Genomic DNA, 16,721 nt, shown 5'->3' with positions numbered 1-16,721 from the left:
AAAGAGAGACAGAAAGACATAGATACAGAGACAGGAAGAGAGAAAGTGTGTGTCTATGTGAGAGTCAGAGAGAGAGAGAGAGAGTAAAAATGAGAGATTCAGGAGAGAGAGAGAGAGAGAGAGAGAGAGAGAGAGAGAGAGAGAGAGAGAGAGAGAGAAGGGTGAAGGGAAAGAAAATCATAGAGAGAGTGAGGCTTTTGGGGACAGAGACAAAGATGACAGATGGAAAGACAATAGTAACACTTCAGCATTTAACATTATCAATTTATAAACAAGTGGAAATGATGTGAATTTGGCTACAGCCTCACATCCCTTCTTGATCCCTCAACTTCTGCTGATGAACATGTTCATCAATGATCGGCTGTTCCCTCACAGTGAAATAACCTTATAAGATAGACCTTCATTCTTTATCTGGATTTCTTACTATTGAAATAGCATTACTTTTGCTCAGCAAAGTAGTTACAGCATCTCAAACTCATGTAACACTGATCTCATTTCATTAAGGTTCAGCAGACAAGGGGTTTAAGACCTAAACGCAGGAGGGAACCCAAGTCCCAGTGCATCTTTTTTCTCTGTTTTTATTTTTATTTTTAACCACAGCCATGCTGATTTCAACTTCAAGTGTAACTTCCTCACACTTTCACATTCGACATAAAATTTTTGACACTTACAGTTATCCTGCCTGCATGTGTATATATTGTCGACAGAACCCAGTGTTGACATTACCTGGAAATTTTGTAAATAAATTGAGAAAACACTTCTCCTCAGCTAAGAAAGAACCGCCATTAATGGCAGCACGGAAGCTCTCTGTTGATTTTGCAGCGACTGTGTAAGTGCTGTAACTCCACTGTTATTCGTGGGAATAAGTTCTTAAATGTGTCTTCTATGTGGTCCCTGGTTCTACTTGCACAAGATAGCAATATTCTGATATGTTTTGCCATTTTCCAGTCATAATATAGTATTTTAAAATACCATCACACACATGTTCCCTAGTTTTCAGCTTGTTACTTTCCGTCTACTGCATTGGTCAACGAATGGCTCAATGTTTGGCATGCAAGAAACTTAAAAATTGTTCAACTGCACGTCCTTTATTCTTTAAACTTTGTCTGTGCGGTAATTTACAATAAGAAAAATAAGATAAAGTAAGATGCCACAGAACATAACAACAAACCTGTTCTTCCCCAACTTCTTGACAAGCATGCGTTCAAGGTGTTTGGAGTGGTCTTCCCTGTCTGATGTCTTACCTTCCCCCTCCCCACTTTTTTCCCCCTCCCTACATCTCTCTCCCGCCGATCGTTCAATTTTATTTTACGATAAATACAGAAAATTTTGATTTTGCATTTTATCTATTCATGTAAAAAAATGAACAAGAAAAAAATGAAAGAGAAAAAGACATTTTGATACAGCACAGTGAAGACCAAGCACAGTTGCTTATGACGTCATCAGTATAGGTGCGGTTTTTGATCTGTTGCTTCAACTCCGCAGATTTCCGCAAGAAACGAAAAGTAGATCGTCTTCACAGCAAGACATTGCATTCACCAAAAATGGGTCTTTGTCTTCCGTGCTTAAATGGCGATTCGTCGGATTACGACCAGCCGTCGCCGGTACGTCTCCACTACTGATTACAATGAAAAATAATATTGTTGTGTTAGAACTTAGATAATCTGCTTCACTCAGTCACGAGTCTTGAATTTAAAAGCACACTAATTTCAGTGGAATATACCTTAAGCCAACTGACAAGTAGATATACTTAAGTAGAGCTTGGTTTTCTTTCATCCGCCTCATCTTAATTACATTGCACAAGATTAAACGCTAAATATGTGTTGATAATTTTTCGAACACCATCTGTTGACATGAATGGGAGGGGAGGGGGGGAGGCGCGAGGGATGTGTGTTTGCTGTTGGTTCATGTGAGGGTGTGCCACAAAGGAAGGGTCCATTTTACTATTATTGTTATTGCAGGCAATTGATGGTAGGGCGGTGGGGTTGATCACCTTTGGTGTCAATATTCAACTCTTCAGGCTTAGACTCTTTTTCACACATCTTGATTACACTGCACAGACTTAAACTGGAAATATGCGTTGTTACTTTTTATATCACCAGTATTGCAATTCTCTGTTGACATAAATGAAGGGGTATAAATGTTGCTTTGCTCCATCATGCACCTGGATGAAAATCAACTTATCAGCAAGCAGCAGCACGGTTTCGTGCATGGAAGATCCTGTGTTACACAGTTACTGAATGTTATGGACACCTGGACAGAGATTCTCAATGCAGGAGGCAGCGTCGACATCATATACATGGACTTCATGAAGGCATTCGACTCCATGCCCCACCGACGCCTCCTTATGAAGCTTGCAGCGTACGGCATCCAAGGCAAGGTCTTCAACTGGATCAGGCATTTTTGACAGTCAGGCAGCAGTGAGTAGTCGTGAACAGAGCAAAATCACAACTAGCGCCAGTGACGAGCGGGATTCCACAGGGAAGTGTTGTTGGCCCGATGCTATTTGTCGTCTACATCAACGACCTGCTGAATATTTGCACCAGTGAAGTGAAACTGTTTGCAGACGACACAAAATTGTACACTCGCAGTGACATCCCAGGAGCCACGATTGCCTTGCAAGATGACCTGGACAAACTACAGCAGTGGTCGCAGGATTGGCTACTTCGTTTTCATCCGCAAAAATGCAGCGTCCTGAAACTCGGTAACAAAAGGTCAGAGGTGGATTACACCATGCAAGACGGAATACAGGGCACAATAGTGCTGGAGGAGCATGAACATGAAAAAGACCTTGGCGTCCATGTCGACAACAAGTTATGCTTCAAGGAACATGTAGCAAAAAGTACTGCAAAAGCCAATAGAGTTGTCAGCATCATTCGGCGCACTTTTGACATCCTCAGCAACGACCTCTTTGTTCAACTGTATAAGAGCCTTGTGCATCCTATCCTGGAGTACGGCCACTCTGTGTGGCAGCCACACCACAAAACCCTCTGTAGTGAAGTGGAGGACGTGCAACGACGAGCAACCAAGCTGTTGGCATCACTGAGAGACAAGCCGTACCCTGAGAGGCTGGCGATCCTGGGACTACCTACTCTTGAGCATCGCAGAAATAGAGGCAATATGATTGATCTGTACAAATACATACATGGGATCTACGATTCTGATCAGCTGAAGTTTGAGATCATTAGTGACCGTGCAACAAGAGGAAACAGTCTCAGGATCAACAAACAACATTGTAGGTTGGATGTTTGCAGTGGAACTTTCTCTCAGCGGGTGGTCAGCATGTGGAATGACCTCCCAAGTTCGTGGTCAGAGCGCCATCCATGAACAGCTTCAAAGGCAGACTCGACGCTCATTGGAAAGATTTGGCGAGTGTCTACACTCCATCTTGTCAGTCCTGACTATTTGTAACTATCTTAGTATTTGCCACACGTACCAGTGCCACGCATGCCACTAAAATGTACGTGAATATTAGAAAGATGAACTGGCCCATCACTGGGCCTCAAACATCTACAACGTCAAGGTCAAGGTCAAGGTAGAAAGTTCTACTCTTTTCACTGTTCTTGGCAGGAACGAGAATTTGGATGGGGTATGTAGAAATGCTGACCATGCCCTCATCACAGGCCAGAGGGAAAGGGAACAAGTTTTGCTTGAAGGCAGGGACTGTGAACTAGATCTGTGGATTTTGTCATACCGCATTGAGAGCCTGAGAGTGGTATTTAGTCGCCAACTTTCCGGTGACGGTCAGTCCAGTGTTTCCAGCATGATGCCCCTTATCATCTTCCAGTACTGCCTCAAATTTTGTCAGTGTTATTCTTAGTGTGGGTCCTGGACTGGAGATAGGTATTCCAGCAAGGGGAGAAAACTGATAGGGCGGGAGGCGCAAACGTAAAAAGGGGAGAAGGGAAGTGCGATAGGTCTGTACTGAAGCTGAGTGCTCAGTCACCATTTCTCTCATTCTGTCGTTAGTCAAAAATTGGTTGCCCAAGGAACAAGTGGAGAGAGCATTTTCACATGTCCACCAGGTCCCAGACAATGGGACTTGTGGGTATTTTGAGCCCTGAAGTCTGATGTTGGGTTAGAAGATCTTTAGGTTTGCTCTGATGAACTTTATGGTGCTTGTTTGCCTCAGTGCAGATGTGGTGTTGAAGGTATTGATAGCTCAGTGATGGTGTTCTTGAAGGCAGTCCACGTCTCTCTTGTTGTTGGCATGCAGTGCATGTGTGTCTTGTAAACTTGGGGTCAGTTGTTGCTTTAATCAGGCTGTCCCTATTCTGACTTGGCGAACAAAGGAGCTTGTGTGTGTTTGTGCATGTGCTTGTTGTGTTGTGTGTACTGTGTGTGTGGTTTGTGTACTCTTTGTTTGTGTTTGTGTGTTCTCTCTGGGTATACATTTGTGTGCATGTGTGTGTGTGTACATGTGTGTACACATTTAGACTGACTTCGTTACTTGGTTGATTTATTTTATTACTGCATAATTTGCCTGTGACATTTTGAAATGCTTGTGTATTTCAGTACATAACTGCGTGCGCACACACACATACACAAACACACACACATGTGCATGCACACGTGCGTGCGCACACAAACACATGGCAATTCAGTTGAAAAAACAAAAGCAAAAAAAAAAACCACCTTTGAATATAGTGAATCAAGTAAACCTTTCAGGTGAAATTTCTTATGCCTTTGATGTAGGAAACTCGTCGCAGACAGCAAGCGGAAGCAGCTGAACGTAGACAGAAAGAGAATGAAGGTCGGGGGGTGAAAGATGCTGAAGCTCTGAAACGTAAACAGCAAAGGAAGGAGGAAATTGAAAAGAAAGCAGAGGCAGTGCCGGATTCTGGTACAGGGCTGAGGGTAAGGACATTATTTGAAAAAAAATATTTAAAAAAAAGTAGAATACTGTCTCAAAGATTCACAGTTTTACTTTTCACCCAATTGAATATGATATATACATGTAGACTTGACTTGCAACTTAGGTAAAAGATATTTCACTTTGAAAGGATGCTGGGGTATGACTATTACTTAGTATCCTGCTTTGTTAGTGATTGAGAAATCTTTTTCTTTTGCTGAGAGTGACAGACATTGCTTACATCTTCATCAGTTATATGCAGTTCCACATGTAATCATTTTAATTTTTATGCAACATGTGTGCAGTTAACAGTACTGAAAATTGATTTGAGTGGATCTCAAGTATAAATCAAAATGGCAGTGTCTGTGTCCATTCATGTGTGCTTTTGAGCATCTGTGTGTGTTTATTGTTCATCAGTTTTATGTCTCTTCACTCAGAGTGATATTAGACAAACCAAAAAAATATGACAGTGATAATAAGGTAGGAGAAAGAGGGATTACTAGCTGTGTTTGGAAGGTGGTGGTGTCATGAACTGGATATGAAGAAAGTTATCAGACTGTGTGGCATGCATTACCGTGCATGTGTAATGAGTTCTTTACGCATTGATACTTATCCATTTGATATGGTTTTCAGACTGGGAAGACAAAAAATAAACCCTGCATCTATTACTGTATTAGTATTTGCTTATACGTTATAGTTATGGGATAGTTTGATATGGAAATAAATTATCTTAGATTAATCCGTTCAGTGCTAGGGAATTTTTTAAGTGCTCTCCCCTTGCCAGGGATAATAGATTTTCAAAAATTGTTCTACAAAAAGTATACAAGATACAGAAGCGAAGTAAACGTTTTTGCAATGGAAAATGAATATGAATTCTGAACCTGAGCTTTTTCCCCATTTATTTTGATGATAGATAAATATTCAGGCATTTCAAAGTAATTAAAATAATTTTTGTTCACCACAAATCTAATTCTAACTCTATAGAAAGACATCAGAAAAGCAAACAAACAAAATACAACTGGAAATAGCATATTTATAGTCAGATCATACCTGCAGAAGAAAATAAAACAGGTCCTATGTTTATGGTAACAGTCACAACGCTTGTAAATTTGTAAGTGAATTACTGTCCCAACAATGATAAACGAGGGTTCTGTCAAGATAAAAAGTCAATCATGTCCTCAGAAACTGAAAAGTCAAGCTTTTTTTTTTTTTAAACCAAAGAGCATACTCGGTTTAGAGAGGGAAGCTCTTTGATGAAACTTTTTCCCTCCTGATTGCAAATAAGCCAGTAAAGTGTCTGCTGTGCATCCATTTTGTCTGCTCTTCAAAGGAATAGGTCAACAAATCAGTGACTGAAAGTATGAAAAATTAAATCCTGTCAACCCTAGGTTTCATAAAAAATCATGTACGATTGTCTGTTGCCCAGTTCCTGCCAGATGAACACTGTGAGAGACAGTTCACTGAAGTCTTGAAACATGCCCCTTTGCCTGAAATTCTATCTGGTCTTTGACATATCATCTTACCCTGCTCCACTGTCTCTCAACCCCTCTTCTCAAATTACGTGAAAGTACTGTACCCCTACCGCCATTTATTATCACCTGCTCAAAATTGATATCTGATTGGATAGATAGGCTGGACAAAAAGTCACGCATTGCTGTCAGTTTTGTCACTGTTGTTATTGCTTTTGAGTTCAAACCAACGAACAGACAAGATAGATGCATCTCTCATTGTCATTACCATACATAATCATCTGTACAGTTTTAAATCTGTTGACTGGGACCACTGTCCTGTCCTAGCTGGACAAAGTTTCTGACATTATTTTTGTATACAATGTGATGCAAACCCACTTTTCAGGCACGCTTGATGAAGTCCAGTTAGCAAAACTTTATCAAGAAGAAAGCAACTCATGTTTATATATGATAGTCAGTCGTGTCCGACTATGACCATCAGAACAGCAGAGGAGGCAACTGCTGTTCCGACTGTTTGGGCTAGAATTTGATTATAGTGGAGAGTGTCTTGCCCAAGTTACATCCCCACTCTCTCGGCCAAGAGGGTTTTAGGACAGTCGGCGTTGGGATAGTTCCCGAAGGCCAACCAGCCCACAAGGCTGCAGCACTAAGAGCCAGTGCAATTTTGCATCCTAGTTTGAGAGTCATAATCCTTCACAAAAGACCAAGCTGTAAATGATTTCCCATTGACTGGAGAAACCATTGATAATACAGCTCTCACTTTGCTGTTGGCCCAAATGTAAACTTCTGTCAGTCTGTGATATAAGCCTTTAGACTTGCAGTCAGCCATGTTTATAATCCAGATATATTAAACTTAACCATTTAGATTCTGTTTGTGTTCATTGAACCAAACTCTGATGATGGAAATATAGAAAAGTGCTGGGATGGATTGCTGAATAACATCACAGGAAAGAACATGTTCTAGGTGTGTGTGTGTGTGTTTGTGAACCGTTATTCTGTGGTGTGTTGTTTCAAGGGAATCCACACTTCTCCAATGAACAGTGCCAGATTTGTTAGCTCACATGATGTGTAAACAAAATGAGTGTGGCAAACAAAGAGGAAACAGAAAAAAATCACACAGCTAGCCCAACAGACACACCTACACACAGAAAGAAAAATAAAGAAAAATGCACACACACACAAATGTACACTCTCTCTTTACACAAGCACAGACACACTCACATACAAACTCCTAACACAAACAAAATTTCTTGGTAAGATCATTGTTTTGGTAAGAACTGGTAAGAATTTCCATTTTAATACGTGTGTGCGTTGTCTTTTTTCAGTGGCAGGTTTCATAGCTGTCCCAGTGGGAGAGATGATCGCTTCAGTTCAGGAAAAGGGCAATGTACCTTCCAGGAGTTTGCATGGACTTCATTGTCTCCCTTTCGCTTACTCAGTATATTGTGGGCAAAGCTTTCCTGACCCTAAATATGTGATACGATATTGCAATAAAGAAATGCTGTTCACTTTTTTATATTTTTTCAATGATGAATCTTTACTTTTTCACTCAATGACTAATGCTGACAGTTGATCCATCATCAACTCTGTCATGTTCAGCAGTGGATTGTAGCGTTTTCATAATGTTGGCTAATTTTGTGGCTTCAAAATGCAAAAATCAAATCAGAACATCATTGAAATTCACACCCTAGGCCCACTGTAACTGTTCAGGCGATAAAATAATAATAATACATAAAATGGCATTTGGAAAGTGCAGTTCTCTTTCAGGAAAACACCTTGCACATGCACACACACACACACAAACACTGTGCATATTCACACTTGCCACTACTATGCAATACAATGGCAGGGATAGAAGTAAAAAAAAAAGATAAAAAAAAGACAAAAAAAAAGACAATTAAATAATGTTGGCACAAAAGCATGTTTAAATGAAACGTTTTAAGATTTTGTTGAAACTGAATTAGTCGGTGAATATATATATATATATATCTCAGAGCGCAGTGAAAGAATTGGTTAGGCGTTGGACGTCTGATGCAGTGTTCACCAGTGATCAGGGTTCGAGGTCCTGTTTCGGCATGGTGTTGTGTCCTTGGGAAAGGCACTTTACTCTGATTTTCCTCATTCTACCTTAACTTTTTATATTTCAAGCCAGCAGGCAGTCAATTCCAAACAACTGGGACAGTGAAGCTGAAAACACACTGGCCTAAAATAAATCACAATATATTGAGAGGCAGGAGCAGGAGGAGAGTACTTCATTAAATCTTGGTCTGGGTTTGTTTTTGTTTTTTTTTTTTGTTTGTTGTTGTTGTTTTTTGTGTACCACCATGCTGAAGATGTAGATTTCTGCATTTGCTGAAAATCACTTGCCTTAACTTGGCATGTGATGGTTTTGTTTTTTGTTCCATTTGTTTGCAGTAGCCTCTTAATGGGTCTGTACAATATGGAAAACTGCATCTTGCATGAACATTGGGGGTTTGTTTTCAAATGTGCTTTGAGAATAATTTGAATGATGGGATAAATTTTTTAAAAACTTTATATGATATATGGCATGGAAAACGGGGGAGGGTTTTTTTTTTCATTTATTCCCAGGTTATTGTGTAGAAAAAAAATTGTAAAAAGCAACTGAAACACAGACAAGTAGTAACAAGAGATGAGACGCAAACAAACACATCCCTTCATACCACACTCCTACAACACAAGCAGTTTTTTGAAGTAAAGACTGAGCCAAATATCACCAAAATGAATCATACATAGAACCACTTAGATTAGGCATGAGATGCATGAAATGTTATACCCGTGATTTAAAAGAAAAAATGTATTGACAGTGTTGCTCATTGTGTTTTGTTCTCGTGTAATTATTATGTGTCCATTTTCTAAGAATCTTTGTTATGACAGTTGTTTGATATTAAATTGTTGTGCTGCTTGTGTACTTACTGGCATTTGCAAGTTGCTTTTTTGTTTCAATGATGATGATTATTATTGTGATATATATATATATTTTTTTTTTTTTTGCACTCTATGGAACTCCCCCATCCCTCTACTAATTTGCTTAGCACAGATTGTCACTATTGTTTTTTGGGTTTTTTGTGTGTGTTTGTTGAGAACCAGGTTTTATTCTGTTTTGTTTCTGGCACCGGTGGTTTCTTTGAGACAATTAAATAGTTCCTCCCACTCTTTTCCTTTCATTTACTGATACTGAGATTTTCTGAATGGCATGCTGAGAACATCTCTGGTTCAGAATACCATAACACAAATTAGATTATGTGTATTAAAAAATATTTTTTAAAAAGACAAAAAATATGACTTTGCATTTTTAGTTTTCAAATTCGGATTATTATGTTTACTGTTTTTTCCTGTAAATCTTATGTATGCTGGATTCTGAACAGATACATTGCATGGAGTGTTTGTGCTTTGCTTGTATTACCTTTGTGCATTTTTTTTTCCTGAGTAGAAATTGCATGCTTCAATATATACATGGCTACATTCCTTTCAATCTCTACTCAGTCTGAACTTTTTTTTTTTTTAAACCCTGTCCTTTTGTGGTACATTTAAGTGAGATTAAAGCTGGTGTGAATGAAAAGAATGGGCCATGTACTTTTCTTTGCAAATGTTGAAGGAGGGTTCGGGAGGTGTCTGCGTGTGAGTGTATATAAAACTGTATATAAAACTCTACTTGCTTTCAGTTTCAAGGTGTGAAAGCATGAGGACCAATACAGCGTATCACCAGCGTGATACACTATACCGCATCTGCTTTGGAATAAAAAATTTTTTAAAAGGAGTTGAAGCCTGACCTTCACATAAACCTACCAGGCTGGTTAGGCCTTGAAACTCCCCAGAATTATGTCATGTAGTGAAACAAAAAAATTTGATAACTATTTGTAGCCCATCATCAATCCTATCTCAATTGTGGTCCTGTCAAAGATACCCATGTACATGCTGTCAAAGCCTCCAAACCAACAGTACACGGAACTATCATTGTGGAATGGTGGTCCAGTGGTCACGGGTCTCCCTAGGAAGGGAGAGAATCCCACACTTGGCAGTTTTCTTCCACTCCATTTGAACCAGGCTGGAGCGGTTGCTAGTCATTTGGATGAAATGATAAAGGTCCCGACTGTAACATGCACTTGGCGCACAATAAAGAACCAACAGCAACAATAGGGATGTCCCTTTTTGATACGAAAATCCACTTTTGATAGGAAAACAAATGCTCTTGCAGGTAGAAAAAAGAAAGAAAGAAAAAGGGTAGCACTGCACTATAGTGACTCGCTCTCCCTGAGGACCGCAGCCCCAATTTCACACAGAAAAATACATTGTGACAAAAGAATAATGCGATTGTGATGCTGCCTTGAGACCATCCATGGGGGCAAGGTTCCCACAGTCATGGAAGTTTGGTAGAATCTTGGGAAAATGTTTTACCTTGCAAGGTCAGGAAAAGTCATGACAACGTCTACAATATTAAAGATTTTGCTCTCACAAGGTTAGGGGGGGATAAAAAGAGAAATTATTCACCAGTTCATCATCCCAGAGTCTAGGTCAGGGAATACAAACAGCCAAACCCTTAACCCTAATTGGTCACGTTAGGGAGGCAGAGGGTGGGAGATAAAAATGAAGTCATTAACCAGTATGTCTCCTAACTGGCCATGTAGACTTTTGTTTATTTATTGAGACATCTTACTATAGTTATTCGTTCTTCTTGTTGTTGTCAAGTCTCAAATTCTTGCCAGTTTCGGGGGCTGCAATGCATTCAAGCTTTGTATCACACACACACATATTGCATTGCGCAGCATTTTAATAGACTATATCAACATGGGGGACAGCATAACATCAGTTGATCAAGGTAAAACACAAGGTGATTATTGCAAGCAAAAAGCAGTTCATATGAAAACAGCATAAACCTAAATAATCCCATTTGATATAAATGAAGGTACTGAATAGGAAATAATGATAAAATGGAACATGTCAGAGAAATGCCTTGCATGAACAGAGATGTCAACTTGTAGAATTAAGATCTGGGTACAAACAATGTGAACCGTACACATTGTACAGGCAATCAGAAAACATCCATTGGCACCGAAAAATGGTCTCATTCATTTGTGTGTGTGTGTGTGTGTGTGTCATTTGTGAGTCCTCAGAGAAGATGTCATAATCTATTGCTCCAACAATCACTTCTAAACCATCTGGCATCTGTGCATGAAGGAAAAAAACTGCCAAAGTCCTCTGAAATTAGCAATTACACTTATAGATACAGATAATTTATCCAAAACTTGTAAAAACATAATTATCAAAAGTTACAGGAAAACAGGCTTAGCAGAAATGCCTTTGTACTGAGTTTGACACACAATTTGGCCTACACAGAGCAAACTGATAGACTTTGTTTGCATCAGCACAGAATATTGTATGACCTCAAAACCTGCTTTATATTGTCTGTGAGTGTCCCAATGCACTCTATTCCAAAAAACAAGAAAATACTATGCTCTGAATCAGGAAACATCCCTCTTTGACAGCCTTCACAAAGAGTTAAAAAAAAAAAGTTCATATAATTATATAAACAAAGCTAATGCTAAGATTAAATAATGGGAAAAGCAACAACAAAGGATGACACTGTTTCTTATCTCACCTCTACTTCAATATAATTATATAAACAAAGCTAATGCTAAGATTAAATATGCGAAAAGCAACAACAAAGGATGACACCGTTTCTTATCTCACCTCTACTTCAATATCCCTCTGCCATCCCTGAATGAAGGTTTCCCCTTCAGCTTGCCAAAGAAAATAGCAGAAACAAAAAGTGGCGCAGAAATCACAATTTCTTCCCCCAGTACCAAGATACAGATCCACAGATGTGAGAACTTTTGGTTCATGAAAAGCCATCTCTTAGTACTGATTCAATTTTATAGTGTTTTTTTGTGTGTGTGGTTTTTTATTTATTTATTTTATTTTTTAGCAATCAGATGACTATATATATTCTTTTTCCTCTTTTTTCTCAAATTCTTCTGAGCAACACCATTTCACTCTTCTCCAAAACTTGAATTGACTGCTGTGCATAAAACTGCTGCTGTGACAGGGATGCAAGTACATGCACACAACCTTTTGTACATACACCATATAAAAGCGATTCTTGCTGTATGTAGCAATCTTCAACTCTCTCCTTTTACTGTCTGCAGTACTAAACTTCTGTTAATGCCTCACAAAACCATTAACAACAACAACAAAATATACAAAAAAATGATGCTCAGTTCACTATCAAATCTATACCATGAAGTATGATGGTATTACAAACACAGACAGATAAAAACAAAATTTCAATTTTAAAAGCTACTCCAAAAACAACCACTTATTCACTTTTCAGAACAAAGTCTCTAAAAAATCAATGAATCAGAAATGTTCAATGGCATCTACAAGCGTTTTTCCAGTCTGTATGTCGACCAGCTCCAAGGGGTCTTGAGTGTGTGGCAGAGGCCGGAAGAGTCTGACATGAATGCACTCGCCGCCTTCCGCTATTTCAATCTGCACACATAACATAACATACAATTTTCCTATTGTTATTTCCTCAGTCACAGCTTTCAGTCTCAGACCTGTTCACATGTGCAGTTTGACCTATATTATTATTTTGCACACATTTTGGTAAAAAAAAACATGGTTCACAGAAAAACAGACCAAAAAAAAAAAAAAAAAAAAAATCTAGACAACCACCCCATTTAATCCCAACTTAAGAAAACTGAACCTTCACCGTTGTCCAAATGCACCATTATCCATAAGCATATGTTGATTTCACAACCAGTTTTTAGCTCTTTCTTGCTGAGTGTTGCTGAGAAGATAGCTCTGTCTATAATGCACTGTCATCTTTTCTAAAAGGAAATGACAGGAATGTCAGACCTCTGCTGGAGTCTGCACTAGTTGGGTCACAGTTAAGTATGTGTAATTAAATGTCAACTCTGACCTACATTTCTGGTACCCAGAGTGAACAGACTTCACTTGTCAGTCACATGATCCAACTTAAATGTCAACACCCACCTCAGGTGATGTGGCCAATGGTGACAACCATACCAGAAAACGTAGGGGCAGGGGAACAAACTAACAATACACAGACACCGCCAGAACAACACCACGTTAAGCTGGGCAGTAAAATGCCAATTTCAATCGGGAGGTTAACGGCCGTAATTACTTTCGTTTTGTCTGTATAGGCAGATAGTAGTTTGCACAGGACAGGAATGTCAAACCCCTGCCGAAGTCTGCTCTTGTGGGTCACGATTAAGTATGTGTAATTAAATGCCAATTTCAATTTCTGTGTTGGATGTCTGTGATTCAAACTCACTGTGTTTTGACTGTGAGCTCAGAGCTCTACCAGCTGTCCCTTAGGTATCATGAGAACTCACTGAGATCCTCAGATGAGTCCTGTGGACTCTGTATGTAACCCACCTACAAGGAGGCCCTGGTGTCTGTAATTCATGCAAAACTGCAAACTTCCAACTGGGGAAACATCCGTACCATTCGACCATATCTGAGTGTTGAAGCAACCTCTCAGCTGGTCTGTTCCTTGATTCTCAGTCACATTGACTATTGCAATTCACTACTCACTGGTTTGCCCTCTGATCTGTTATCACGTCTTCAGATGATCTTGAACAATGCTGCCAGAGTCGTTCTCAAAAATTTTTTAAAAAGATCATGTTACCCCCCTCTTGTGTCAGCTTCATTAGTTGCCCATGCAGTGCAGAATTCAATATAAAATTGGCATACTGGCTTATTCCCACTTCAAAGGCTCCCTCCCATCTTACTTATCTTCTCTCCTTCATATTTACACTCCATCCTGTTCTCTCAGGTCTTCTGGAGAAAAGCTGCTTTGAGTCCCCAAATTCTCTTCAAAGACATTCGGTCAAAGGGCTTTTCAGCATCAAACACCTTCTGGAATTCTCTTCCCTGGATCTCCGGCACTCACCAACTCTGTCCTCTTTCAAAAGTAAACTGAAAACCCACCTGTTCAAACTGGCCTTTGGATGTAACGAAACATAGTTCTTTGTCTCCTCCCACCCCCTGCACTCCCCTTGTGTCCCCCCTCCATTGCAGTATTCCTGTGGTGTGTGCGCTTGTGTGTTGGTGCTTGAGTGTGTGTATGTGTGTGTGTATTGTGCCTTTTTCCTGCGATTATTTACATATCTGCAATTTGTTACATTGGTGGATACTGATCTCATTTTCCATTTCTACATCTTCATGTGCTCATGTTGTACAATGCACTAATAATAGTAATATATATGTGCTGTTTCATGTGAGGCACTTAGAGCCCATCTTTGGGGAATTTGCTCCATAAAAGTACAATTTATAATCATTATACTTAAATGTTCAGTGGGTGCCATTCTGAGGCTATGACTGATTTCCTCTCTTAACTTTCACCCCACTCGCCCCTGTCTTGTGAGTTACATGCTTCATGCCCTTGGGAGCCGATATGCCATCAGAGTGATGAGGCAATTTCAAGAAATAAATTGCTTCAGCAGGAGAACTACAGACTGAATATTGTGTTTTCTGAAAGCTGTGTAATACTGTGTGTGGATCAGCATTATCCTGTTCTCCCTATGACTCACCTTCACAAAGAAGTTTGTGCCTGCCACCACTTGGCTCTTGTAGGAGACAGGTCTATACTTCCCCAGTTCCTTGTCACACTTCTCTTTAACCTTTTCCTTGACCTGGAAACAAAACCATCACACCAGATTCATGCATGGTTTTATTCACATATTAAAAACAACTACTACTACTTTTCCACAACAAAACTTGTGCAGGTCCATAAAAGTAAAATTAAAAAAAAAAATTAAAGTACATGAAGATTGAAACAGGATATAAATTACAATGCATGTATATATATGTAGAGCACCGTTCCTGTCCTCACCCACTCAACAACAACAACAACAACAACACACACACACACACACACACTAACACGCACACACACACAAACACGCACACACACATGATAAACGCACACACACACTCACACACGCACACACTCACACACACTGCGGGGACATTTACCATTCACAATCATAGTATCAGCAGTATCAGTAGCTCAAGGAAGTGTCACTGCGTTCAGACAAATCCATATACGCTACACCATATCTGCCATGCAGATGCCTGACCAGCAGCATAACACAACGCGCTTCGCTAACGAGCCGGACACAAAAAAAAGCAAAACCGATGACACGAAAGTGCAAGCGGAAACCTATTGATAAATTCAAAGTTATTTTGATGGGGTTCAAGTTTAAGAATGTATCACGAGCAGGCTAAGGCTATGCGAAGTGCGATTGTGAAAAATAAAGCAAGGTGGGTTTTTGTTGTTGTTATTTTTATTCTTATTTTTAAGTTAGGAGTGAGAATGAGACATCTTGAACCTTTGGGATTGGCTCAACAACGGGACTTAGGCCACTGCCACACAGCGTTCATTCTGTAAGCACTGCACGCGCAAAATATCGTCACAAAAAGTTTCGTTTCAAGACGATCCATTCACTGCCTGCTCATGGGGGCCCAGGGGAGATGAAATGGCGGAGCAAACCTTTAAATGTTCTGATAATTCATTACATAAAAAAGAAAGGAAGAAAGATAAAAATGAGTGGAACCTGTGAGAGGGGACTTCACTGAGTTATGACCGAATGGTGTGTCTTGGTGGCAGCAAGACTGGCAATGTATGTGGAGGGATCTTGTGAGAGGAGACCCAGAAAGACTGTGTGGGGTGTCTTGGTGGCAGCGCTGACTGGTAGGCCCCCCTTTCATAACAGCGACAAAAGAATGAGAGTGTTGATTGTGGTCGCTCAACGGAAGAAGAAGCGCAAGCCCACACACACCGGCTGAGATTGTACCAGGAATATATTTAAACATTTGTGAGTGTTCAACGATACGTACCTCTTCGCAGTAAGCGATTATTTCCTCCGTTGCGTCTCTGGTATCTGCAAGTCCCCCGCACTTCATTTTGACAAAGATCTGGGTGGCGTCAGGTTCCTTCTGTAACTTCTTGGTCGATGTTGTTTTTGTGTGTATCGTCAGACTCACTGCGCTGCCTGTCATGTGACAAAGTTTTTACTTTCACGTGAGCACGTGATCCATAAGCAGCCAATCAAAATACTCCAGAGGGACGTACAGTGGGAATTAGAACTCCCCCAGAAACATTACCACCCCGGATTTTATTATTACTCACAATTTCTTCATGGATCTTTTAAATCATTACATCTTGCTGTGATCGTCCATGAAAATATAAAGAACATTTTATGCAACTGAAATTCTCATATGACAGAATATATGTGCCGAAACAAGCAATGATCATTTTGCAACGTTTAGAACACCGGCACAAGTCGCCGACTTATTTTGTGTGTCGTTGCAGTAGTTGTAGTTATGGGCCTGAGACGTTGCAGTAGCATTGA

The 16,721-nt window shown here is 39.9% G+C and overlaps 2 protein-coding genes across 2 annotated transcripts; one reads left to right on the top strand and one right to left on the bottom strand.

Moving 5' to 3' along the window:
* The first annotated feature begins 1,443 nt into the window (after nucleotides 1-1,443).
* On the top strand, nucleotides 1,444-12,099 carry LOC143282877 (small VCP/p97-interacting protein-like). Its single transcript, XM_076588747.1, has 3 exons — nucleotides 1,444-1,604; nucleotides 4,696-4,857; nucleotides 7,647-12,099. Exons 1-3 carry the CDS (start codon nucleotides 1,545-1,547, stop codon nucleotides 7,659-7,661), a joined length of 237 nt encoding a protein of 78 aa, XP_076444862.1. The 5' UTR covers nucleotides 1,444-1,544; the 3' UTR covers nucleotides 7,662-12,099.
* Nucleotides 11,093-16,373, bottom strand: LOC143282876 (cystatin-B-like). Its single transcript, XM_076588745.1, has 3 exons — nucleotides 16,207-16,373; nucleotides 14,898-14,999; nucleotides 11,093-12,828 (listed from the first exon to the last, which is right to left on the bottom strand). The coding sequence occupies exons 1-3, from the start codon at nucleotides 16,366-16,368 to the stop codon at nucleotides 12,697-12,699; spliced, it is 396 nt and encodes a 131-aa protein (XP_076444860.1). The 5' UTR covers nucleotides 16,369-16,373; the 3' UTR covers nucleotides 11,093-12,696.
* Between the last annotated feature and the right edge of the window lie 348 nt (nucleotides 16,374-16,721).

Source organism: Babylonia areolata, chromosome 6 (assembly GCF_041734735.1).
Source record: "Babylonia areolata isolate BAREFJ2019XMU chromosome 6, ASM4173473v1, whole genome shotgun sequence".
Taxonomy (NCBI): domain Eukaryota; kingdom Metazoa; phylum Mollusca; class Gastropoda; order Neogastropoda; family Buccinidae; genus Babylonia; species Babylonia areolata.
Note: the sequence above shows the minus strand (reverse complement) of the source record. Positions and strands in the feature narration are given on the sequence as shown.